The sequence below is a fragment of the Bubalus bubalis genome, chromosome 3, assembly GCF_019923935.1.
Source record: "Bubalus bubalis isolate 160015118507 breed Murrah chromosome 3, NDDB_SH_1, whole genome shotgun sequence".
NCBI lineage: Eukaryota > Metazoa > Chordata > Mammalia > Artiodactyla > Bovidae > Bubalus > Bubalus bubalis.
Genome location: NC_059159.1, coordinates 45,112,740 through 45,124,179, shown reverse-complemented (window position 1 = coordinate 45,124,179; position 11,440 = coordinate 45,112,740). Strand labels below are relative to the sequence as shown.

General features: G+C 41.8%; 1 protein-coding gene across 1 annotated transcript; it reads left to right on the top strand.

Annotated features, from left to right (window-relative positions):
- The first annotated feature begins 2,080 nt into the window (after nucleotides 1-2,080).
- TEFM (transcription elongation factor, mitochondrial) lies at nucleotides 2,081-9,676 on the top strand. The gene is made up of 4 exons (XM_006059399.4): nucleotides 2,081-2,231; nucleotides 3,116-3,579; nucleotides 4,688-4,837; nucleotides 8,833-9,676. Exons 1-4 carry the CDS (start codon nucleotides 2,201-2,203, stop codon nucleotides 9,268-9,270), a joined length of 1,083 nt encoding a protein of 360 aa, XP_006059461.2. The 5' UTR covers nucleotides 2,081-2,200; the 3' UTR covers nucleotides 9,271-9,676.
- The last annotated feature ends 1,764 nt before the right edge of the window (nucleotides 9,677-11,440 follow it).

Here is an 11,440-nt window from a genome sequence, read left to right as displayed (position 1 = left end):
GGCTTGTTAACGTGTCATCCTAAACTCCACCTCCATTCTCACAGGCATTCACAGGGTCATCTTCTTATAAGGACAGCAGTCATATTGAATGAGCTGACGCCATGTACTGTAGTGTGACCTCATTTTAATCTTCACTGTGTTTGCAATGACTATCTTTCCAAATAAAGTCACTGATGTAATGTACTGAGGGTAAGACTTTAATGTATCTTTTTGAGAGATACATTTCAACTCATTAACATTTCATTAAGTGGAATTAGGGCTTCCCTGGTAGTTCAGCTGGTAGAGAATCCACCTGCAATGCAGGAGACCTGGGTTCAATCCCTGGGTTGGGAAGATCCCCTGGAGAAGGGAACAGCTACCCACTTGAGTATTCTGGCCTGAATAATTCCATGGACTGTATAGCCCATGGGGTCACAAGGAGTTAGTCAGGATTGAGTGACTTTCACTTTCACTTAAGTGGAATAAGCCTCAGAGTAAAAAGGAAATTATTTCCCATTGATTTGGAGAATTTTGCACAAAAAGTTGGCTTTATTTTCTGTTGGATTCATAAGTGCCCCAGAAATTGGCAAGAATACTAGAATTCTCACGAGTACCTACAACTGGCTACATCTCCACCACCTCTTGGACAGTATCTACACAGACACTGCTGCCTCATAAAAACACAAACCCACCACTTTTCCCTCCCAAAGTCACCATGCTCCTGATTTCCCTGTTCATCACAAAATTAAAGTCTCTCCATCTTTCATGAAATGGGCTTCCTAGGTGGCTCTAGTGGTAAAGAATCTGCCTGCCAGTGCAGGAGATGCAAGAGGCATGGGGTTGATCCCTGGGTGGGGAAGATCCCCTGGAGGAGGGCATGGCAACCCACTTCAGTATTCTTTCCTGGAAAATCCCGACAGAGGAGCCTGGTGGGTTGCAAACAGTCCATGAGGTTGCAAAGAGTCAGACACAACTGAGGACACACGCCATACCATGCCATCTTTCGTGAAAGAGCCCAGAGTCGGCAACAGAGACATCAGTGGTTTCGCGGATAAGGAATCTTACACGTCTGAAGCAAAAGGGTTCTGGAAAGGCACTGCACGGTGGCAGGCAGGACAAGACAGCCTGTCTTCACTGGGTGTGGGGGAAATGACCCCAGGTTGCCCGGAAACCAGGGAAGGGGGATGCCGATAAACTATCCTAGTAGAGGTGTTTTGAGCTTTAGATTAGGAAAATCACTAGCTGGGGCTGGGGGCAAGTACATAGGCATTACTATGACTAGGAGGGATGATCAGTCATGGGAGGCTGGTGTAGGTGAAGCGGGGACTGTTTTAGCAGTGAGTGTACAAAGAGCAAGGAACAGCCATCCAGCGTTACCTGATCACACAACTGCCCCGGTTCAATTCCTGACGGTTGCCTATGCCTTGAGGATACACTAGCTTCCAGATACACTTTGTTACCTCTAATCCAGCCTCACACTTCAACGTATGGTCAGTTTTTCCGAAACCCACCTCAAGTCTGACTCTACAAAAGTCCAGGTGGTTTCCAGTTAGCTGGTGGAACAGGACCAACCATTTTTGGTGTCAGCCTGATCTGCATCCATCCTTTCCACAGGGGATACTTTTGAGGCCCAGCGCTAAAGCCACTTCCTCCTAAGGCTCCCTTCCTGGAGCTTGTCTTCAGCTTGCTGGGCTCCTGAAACACCACCTCGCACCTGTCCCAGTTAGTCCATTCTACCTGGGGTATTGCTTATGTATGTTCCTGCCTACGTTCCCCCGCCAGACTCTCCTTCTTGCGCCCCAGACAGGGTCCCGGATAAGAGTTCACCAATCTATATGCCTGGATCCAAACTCAGGGAGGCTCCCCAAAGGAGGGATCTTGCCAACTACAAGCTAAAACCGGCCCAGGCGTTCTCTTCCCAGAGATTCGGCTCTGCTGCTTTCAGGGGCCACAGTGGGCGAGGCCGTTTTCCGGATGCAGAGGAACGAACCTACGGCGCAGCTGGGAGCTCCGGATCCTGGCACTACTACGCCGGCGGAGTCTGCATCGAGGCTCTACGAAGCGACTGCCCACAGCCCAGCTGGAAGCCCCTAGTGGCGGGCCGGAACGCCGCTTCCGCCGGAACCTTTGACAAGCCGGGCGCTTTTGGGCGAAGCACGCAAAAACCGGAATTCCGTGGGGGAAGACTGGACCGTGGGAACCTAGTTCTTTAGCGTGGAGGATGAATGTCCCTAGTCTCCTCTTGGCGGGAGGTAGGGTGCCTGGAATATTGGATGAATCTGCCGTATGCTTTTAGCGCCTGGCGTATTTACCCTCTCAGGTCCCGTGTCCAGGTCTCCCTCTTGGAGACCCTGCCGAGGAGACCGGGCGGTTCTGGTCGCCGAGCCTCGGAGCGATTGGGATTCCTTTCCCTGGGTTAAGGGTCCACGAGCGACTCCTCGGAGTGGGCTGAGGGCAGAGGGCAGAGGGTTCAGTGTCTGACAGCTGCTTGCTTATTTCTGGATGCGTTATTGTCCTGTGGCCGCAATGTAAAACTTTCCCTTGGTTTTACAGAGTTGCTCTTTGTATGGGTTTTCTTCTTTGTAGACTTATGGTAGAAATCGTGAAAACTGTACAAAAGAAAATAAAAACCGCTCTTAAATTTATCACTCAGCTAAAATATTTCTTGTAAACGGGTAAATTTTAGTTTTATTTTATCCGCTCTGTGCAGCTTTCGGGATCTTAGTTCCCCGCCTGGCGATTGAATCCCCCGCTCTGGCAGTGACAGCGCCAACCACTCCAGCGTCAGGGAATTCTCTAAAATTTAGTTTCATTTGATTCCACTGGATGAGAAAGAAACTAGTGAAGATAAATATTGTTTAAAATATCAGTTAACTACAAAAAGATTTCTCTAAGGTTAACATTTTAAAAAACGTTTAAAAGTTGGAAATAATCGTTTTAAATACATTCTTCTTGTTGGACATAAGATTTATATGTAGTAAAATTTAAGTTTGTTACCCACAAAAATCAGCCTATATCTCCTATGGATAGTTCTTAAATTATGGGAAAGTCCGTATCACTTTGCAAAGGCCCTCGTTAGGCCACAACACTAAAAGGAACTATGTCTAACTTAAATTTTGCTAAAATTTTCTTTTAGGGAGATGGAGATGTTTTCCACGTCCATTACCGTCATCCTTATTCCAGGCCCTACATAATTCCTACTGTCGGAAAGAATCCACTGCACCAAAGAAAATCATTCCCCATATTGATTTTTCTGATGAGACTGCAAAGGAGTCTGGAAAGACACTTGACAAGCTCTTTTCTTCAGAACAGCAAGCTTCCATCTTGCATGTGTTGAATACAGCATCTAATAAAGAACTTGAAGCTTTCAAATTGCTTCGTGGAAAAAAGTCCTTCAATATTGTAGAACACAGAAAAAAGTTTGGACCATTTCAGAATTTGGAGAGTTTAATGAATGTGCCCTTGTTCCAGTATAAAATCACCATTCAAGTTTGTAACTCAATTCTTAATCCAGAGACTGGAGGGAAAAAAAAGAAGTTACAGGAAAGTCGGCTCTTGAGAAAGCTCATCAAACCAGAAATAGGAAGAGAGAGAGTTAAGGTACACTCTTTTTCTTAATGTCTCTTTTACTGCCTAAATATTTGACAACCTACTTTGCAGAGTACTATTCTGGGCACCAAGACAGGGTTCTTCTGGCAATTATAGTTTAGTCCTGTGGACCCAGGGATACACACATAATCTATTTATAGTTATTCTCAAAGACATGAGATGTACAGGTAGTAAATCGGCAATTTAGTGGAGAGAACTGTGTCTTGGGCAGTGTTTACTAGAACTCAGCCTGGATCCTGGAGAGGGAGCTAGGCTAGTAGGAAGAGAAAGGCATTTTAGGAAGATAGGATAGTTGATGTAGAGAAGTAGGTCTGTGCAGGACTTACATAGGAATGTTGAGTTACCTGGCTGCTTTCATTTCCTCCTTTATTCCACATATCAATTATACTCCTATTGCTTTTAATCTGTTTGTGCTTCTCACTGTGACTAAGATTCTTAAAACTTTGTAGTGTAACAGGTACCTAATACAGATCTTTCTCCCTAGTCTAGCCATCTCCCACCCACTTTTCTCACAGCTGTCCGTGTTCTTTCTGAAATGTAAATCTGTTACACCTGAATGTGTATGCTTTGGTGGCTCCCAGTAGCTCTCAGGATAAAGGAAGTTACTTTCTGCAGAAATCTGCCCACCCCTCTGCCCTTTCGCCACTTGCATTCTTTACACCACTGTCTGAGAGGTGTCAGCCTATATCTGCAGACATCTGGGTGAAATAACTTCCTGTTTACCATTTTACTCAGTCTCCTAGTCCTCCAGCAAGTCTTCCTGACCATTTCTCCTCTCTACAGTGTAACTTGTATGGTGGTGTTTCTTATAATGTAGGGTCATGTCCCTTGTTTCCCAGTATCTAGCACATTCCCCAGCAACATCTGAATATCTGAACACCTGCTTTGAGCTAGGTGTTGAGAACAAGTAAAAGTTCTGTCTATAAACTGACTACTGCTGGTTATGTTTTAATAATAACTACTCTTTAATAATTCTTAGTTCATAAACTGTAAATATTATTTCTATCACATAAACTAATTTGGATTTCTGAGTTTGTATCTTAAATCTTGTCTGTTAAAATGTTCACACGTATAATTAAACCAGGCTTTTTTGTTTCAGGCAGTTAATAGTATTGTATCCATTGTTTCTGGTACTCGAAGAATTGCCTGGGCTCACCTCGATCGTAAATTGGCAGTGCTGGACTGGCAGCAAACCGAATATTGCCAATTGATGAAAGGATCATACCTGTCGTCTGTCTATTTAGAAGAGGTAAGGCAGTTGCATCTCCAAATCCTGACCTGCCTGGAGCTCCTTATGAATCTTTTAGTCCTAAAAGGGATGAAATAAAATAGTAAGGATGGATTTTCTTTGGGTACTTACTACTTACCTGTTCCTATTGCATTTTCCATCGCTTGTTTTTTTAATTTTTAAAAAATTTATTATTTTTTTGGCTGTGCTGGGTCTTCACTGCTGTGTGCAGTCTTTCTCTAGATGCGGTGGATGGGCCTCTCACTGCAGTGGCTTCTGTTGTTGCAGAGCACAGGGTCTAGGTACTTGAGTTTCCATAGTTGTGGCCCACAGGCTTAGTTGCTCCACGGCATGTGGGACCTACCTGGACCAGGGATCAAACCCGTGTCCCCTGCACGGGCAGGCGGATTCTTAACCACTGGACCCCCAGGGAAGTCCCCACTTATGATCTTTTTAAAAACTGAATAATTTATTTAAAGAAATACCTTATGAATCAAAGGTAGATCCTGAGAAAATCAGGGGTAAAGTATACTGTTTCAATGTTAAGAAACTTCCGCACCATATTTATAAAGCTTGTTCTTCACACAGTTATTTATTGTCTCATCTGAGTCTTCAGAATCTGGTGAGATGGGCAGTAATGATCATCCTGATTATATCTGTAAAAACTGGTTCAATCAGTCATCTGACGTGATTCAGTTCAGTTTAGTCACTCAGTCGCGTCCGACTCTTTGCGACCCCATGAATCGCAGCACGCCAGGCCTCCCTGTCCATCACCAACTCCCAGAGTTCACTCAAACTCGCGTCCATTGAGTCAGAGATGCCATCCAGCCAATCTCATCCTCTGTCGTCCCCTTCTCCTCCTGCCCCAAGTCCCTCCCAGCATCAGAGTCTTTTCCAATGAGTCAACTCTTCACATGAGGTGGCCAAAGTACTGGAGTTTCAGCTTTAGCATCATTCCTTCCAAAGAAATCCCAGGGCTCATCTCCTTCAGAATGGACTGGTTGGATCTCCTTGCAGTCCAAGGGACTCTCAAGAGTCTTCTCCAACAACCACAGTTCAAAAGCATCAATTCTTTGGCGCTCAGCCTTCTTCACAGTCCAACTCTCACATGCGTACATGACCACAGGAAAAACCATAGCCTTGACTAGACGGACCTTTGTTGGCAAAGTAATGTCTCTGCTTTTGAATACACTATCTAGGTTGGTCATAACTTTCCTTCCAAGGAGTAAGCGTCTTTTAATTTCATGGCTGCAGTCACCATCTGCAGTGATTTTGGAGCCCCCCAAAAATAAAGTCTGACACTGTTCCCACTGTTTCCCCATCTATTTCCCATGAAGTGATGGGACCGGATGCCGTGATCTTTCGTTTTCTGAATGTTGAGTTTTAAGCCAACTTTTTCACTCTCCTCTTTCACTTTCATCAAGAGGCTCTTTAGTTCTTCTTCCCTTTCTGCCATAAGGGTGGTGTCATCTGCATATCTGAGGTTATTGATATTTCTCCCAGCAATCTTGATTCCAGTTGTGCTTCTTCCAGTCCAGCGTTTCTCATGATGTACTCTGCATATAAGTTAAATAAGCAGGGTGACAATATACAGCCTTGACGTACTCCTTTTCCTATTTGGAACCAGTCTGTTGTTCCATGTCCAGTTCTAACTGTTGCTTCCTGACCTACATACAGGTTTCTCAAGAGGCAGGTCAGGTGGTCTGGCATGCCCATCTCTTTCAGAATTTTCCACAGTTTATTGTGATCCACACAGTCAAAGGCTTTGGCATAGTCAATAAAGCAGAAATAGATGTTTTTCTGCAACTCTCTTGCTTTTTCCATGATCCAGCGGATGTTGGCAATTCGATCTCTGGTTCCTCTTCCTTTTCTAAAACCAGCTTGAACATCTGGAATTTCACGGTTCACATATTGCTGAAGCCTGGCTTGGAGAATTTTGAGCATTACTTTACTAGCGTGTGAGATGAGTGCAATTGTGTGGTGGTTTGAGCATTCTTTGGCATTGCCTTTCTTTGGGATTGGAATGAAAACTGACCTTTTCCAGTCCTGTGGCCACTGCTGAGTTTTCCAAATTTGCTGGCATATTGAGTGAAGCACTTTCACAGCATCATCTTTCAGGATTTGAAAGAGCTCAACTGGAATTCCATCACCTCCACTAGCTTTGTTCGTAGTGATGCTTTCTAAGGTCCACTTGACTTCATATTCCAGGATGTCTGGCTCTAGGTCAGTGATCACATCATCATGATTATCTTGGTCGTGAAGATCTTTTTTGTACAGTTCTTCTGTGTATTCTTAACACCTCTTCTTAATATCTTCTGCTTCTGTTAGGTCCATACCATTTCTGTCCTTTATCGAGCCCATCTTTGCATGAAATGTTCCCTTGGTATCTCTAATTTTCTTGAAGAGATCCCTAGTCTTTCCCATTCTGTTGTTTTCCTCTATTTCTTTGCGTTGATCGCTGAGGAAGGCTTTCTTATCTCTTGCTATTCTTTGGAACTCTGTATTCAAATGCTTATATCTTTCCTTTTCTCCTTTGCTTTTCTCTTCTCTTCTTTTCACAGCTATTTGTAAGGCTTCCCCAGCCAGCCATTTTGCTTTTTTGCATTTCTTTTCCATGGGGATGGTCTTGATCCCTGTCTCCTGTACAATGTCACGAACCTCAGTCCATAGTTCATCAGGTACTCTATCTATCAGATCTAGGCCCTTAAATCTATTTCTCACTTCCACTGTATAATCATAAGGGATTTGATTTAGGTCATACCTGAATGGTCTAGTGGTTTTCCCTACTTTCTTCAATTTAAGTCTGAATTTGGTAATAAGGAATTCATGATCTGAGCCACAGTCAGCTCCTGGTCTTGTTTTTGTTGACTATATAGAGCTTCTCCATCTTTGGCTGTAAAGAACATAATCAATCTGATTTCATTGTTGACCATCTGGAGATGTCCATGTGTAGAGTCTTCTCTTGTGTTGTTGGAAGAGGGTGTTTGCTATGACCAGTGCATTTTCTTGGCAAAACTCTATTAGTCTTTGTCCTGCTTCATTCCATATTCCAAGGCCAAATTTGCCTGTTACTCCAGGTGTTTCTTGACTTCCTACTTTTGCATTCCAGTCCCCTATAATGAAAAGGACATCTTTTTTGGGTGTTAGTTCTAAAAGGTCTTGTAGGTCTTCATAGAACTGTTCAACTTCAGCTTCTTCAGCATTACTGGTTGGGGCATAGATTTGGATTACTGTGATATTGAATGGTTTGCCTTGGAAACCAACAGAGATCATTCTGTCATTTTTGAGATTGCATCCAAGTACTGCATTACGGACTCTTTTGTTGACCATGATGGCTACTCTATTTCTTCTGAGGGATTCCTGTCCACAGTAGTAGATATAAGGGTCATCTGAGTTAAATTCACCCATTCCAGTCCATTTTAGTTCACTGATTCCTAGAATGTCGACATTCACTCTTGTCATCTCGTTTAGTCAGTGGCAAAGGTGATTGAGTCTAGGCCAGTCATTCCAACCCTGTACGCTACCCTAGAATTTTTTAAAAGGTAAATAAGACAATTTTGTCCAGTTTTAAAGGCAATCGAGATCTTAGGGATTATGAAGCCCATTGCAGATAGAGAAACTAGTAATTAGGAGGATTAACTGGGTTGTTTTAGCTCAGCTTGTTCCTGCTAGAACCATGACCAGAACCTGGCTATCCTTACTCCTCCATAAGTCTTTTTCAGTTACTTCAAAATTGTCAATGGCAATATAATGGAAGTTATATATTTAAAAATCAGAAGTGGGACAGAGATGGAGGCCTAAACAGTAAAACTCAGTGAATTCGTTCTTAATTTTTGGCTGCACTGGGTCTTCACTGCTGCGTATGGGCTTTCTCTAGCTCGCGCAAGCAGAGGCTGCTCTCTAGTTGGCGTGCTCAGGCTTCTCATTGCAGTGGCTTCTCGTTGCAGAGCGTGGGCTCTAGGATGCACGGGCCTAGTTGCCCTGTTCACTTATTTTACCTTTTTCTCCTCCCAAAGATTTCTTCAATCATTTCAAAGATGCCTAAAGCTGACTTCTATGTTCTGGAAAAAACAGGACCTTCGTTTCAGAACCCGTCTCTGTTTCCTGTGCTGTTACATTTTCATATGACAGAAGCCATGCTGTACGCCTTACTGAATACAACGTTTGCCCAGGATGGTCATCATCAGGTGCTGAGCATGAACCGAAGTGCAGTGGGGAAGCATTTTGAGCTGATGATTAGGGACACACGGACTAGTGGGAAAGAGGTGGTGAAGCAGCTCCTCGCAGAGTCTGTGCTGAAAGATGAGCCTCGGGTATTCTTCCCACCAGAGAAGATAGTCCGCTACAGACAGATGTTTTCATCTACTGAACACCACAGAGTGGAGGAGTTATATGATTCATTATTACAAGCTATTGCTTTCTATGAACTGGCTGTTTTTCATACTGAATCTTAAAATTCTGAGGTTAATGTTACATGCTGTTAATATTCTATGAATTTATATTTATTAGCTCCTAAGTTGTAAAAGCAACTGTTCTGAACATCCATGTTAACGGAGAAGAAAGCACAAGTTTGAATGTATTTAGATGTTTAAAGTCAGACTTTTAGCTTTTGAATGGTTTATACAATAATAAACCAAGGCTAAATCAATAAATATGAGATCCTGTGCCTTTCAAGTTTAAGTGTTAAAAAATATGATGTTCCTTAAACATCCAAAACAGGAAACAGTTATCTTCCTTGAAAGGCAAGTGCCATCTATATGAAAAGATTTGCATCATTATCATATTGTTAAAGTAAGGACTAATGAATTTTCTGGATGGTGCTCATCATGGGAATAAAGCTAAATATAATCAATAACACAACTTGTAGAGTCCTCCTCTTGCTCTATGAGTACAATGTGGTTTGATGGCTTCAGAAGGCACTCTTCATCAGCTCAATCTATCAAGCACCAAACAAACAAGTTTTGTTTAACAGGCTGTCTTTTTCGTTGCTGCACTGTGTGGCATGTGAGATATTTGATCCCTGACCCGGTGTCAGACCTGTGCCCCTTGCGGTGGAAGCATGGAGTCTTAACCACTGGACCATCGGGGAAGCCCAACAGGCTCATTTTTAAAACTTTTTTAATTGAAGGGTAATTGCTTTACAGAATTTTGTGCAGGCTCATTTTTTAACTTTGAAATATTTTACTCAATAGACCATCTTCTCAGAAAAGTAGCACTTAATTTTTTCCCCCGTATTTTTCCCCCATTTTGCTTAAACTCAGGCCCTCCTTATATCTCACTTATACTGAACCCAAGTCACCCTGATGTCAAAGCATTAAATTTTTTCTTTCCTTTAAACTAAAAGTGAAGTATACTTGTTGAAAAAAAAAATCCAAATAATCAGATACCTATAACATACAAGAATGTCCTCCCTTCCAGCGCCTCCAACTCCCTAGGCACTTTGATATGCACTCCAGACTTGTAGCCATGCACACTGTAAATCTCTATGTGACTGTATACAGAAGCATCTCCACCTGGGAACTGTTGCAGATACCTCCAAGTATAGGTCTGAAACCATTCTTCCTCCAGACTACCTCGTTTGCCACTGTGTGGTACTCGTAAACAGCTTCACCAGCCATTCAATTGGTCAGGCCAGGTGGGTGGCATTCTACTTCTCACATATTTCTGGAAATAGCTGTGGTGAAAATGTGTTCAAGTTAGACATTTAAAGGATAAGATGCTAAGTACTGAAAAGTCATCAAAATGTAGTTACTTTTATCACAAAAGTAAATCTTAAGTCTTACAGTATTTATCACCTTTAAGAACTGAGAAAGTATTTCCTCAAAATATGCTAAACCTGAAAAAAGAAAAAGCTATTACCTGTGTCCATACTAGGGAGGAAAATGCTTCTTTCATTTCTTGATTTTTGGTCATTTAAATACAATTCTATGGAGTTAATTTTACTTTAGCTCCTCAATTGATGAGAACTGTCACAATTTTCTAATAACTAAAGACCAAATTAACTGGTAAATGCTCTACAGGTAGTGGACTCTGGTATTCAGTAGAAAAAATAAATTCATATACTTAAAAAAAAAAAAAAAAGGTGCCTTAGGTCATATTCTCTTTTGTATAGGGACAAAACCTGTAAGATAGAGCCTATATCCAAACCTATTCAATATCCATACTACCCACATGATTTCATCTGGAACTCCCATTTAAATATTGCATAGTCTTACCTTTAGCCTTTAATTAAATCAATGTACTAGCAATACAAGAAAAGATATATTGAACAAATATTTTAAGAGGTAAAAACATTTTGTACACAGGTATATGTCTATGTTTTTCAACTGTAGAAAATTAGGATCCTTACCTTTTGAAGTAAAAACATAATTCTCCAGATAGTGTAACTGAATATTAAGCTAATATATAATATAAACACTTGAAATAGGAAACTATTTTCAGATACACCTGATTATCTGATTGTAAAAATGATTTTACATGAAATGTTGTACATTTTAAAATCTTGTAATTAAAAATAGATACTTTCTCCAAAAATATAACCTTAAGTGGAAATGGCTATCATGTAGAAATCCTACAGTAGAATCCTTTGTTACAGTTTGAATGAACAGCACTTTATCCAGAATA

What these genes read in the sequence shown, in the direction of transcription:
- TEFM (XM_006059399.4), top strand. Translation starts at nt 2,201, where the DNA reads ATGAATGTCCCTAGTCTCCTCTTGGCGGGAG. An exon ending in TAGGAAGAGAGAGAGTTAAG is followed by an intron (nt 3,580 to 4,687) that starts GTACACTCTTTT and finishes TTTTTGTTTCAG; the next exon opens with GCAGTTAATAGTATTGTATC. An exon ending in CGTCTGTCTATTTAGAAGAG is followed by an intron (nt 4,838 to 8,832) that starts GTAAGGCAGTTG and finishes CTCCTCCCAAAG; the next exon opens with ATTTCTTCAATCATTTCAAA.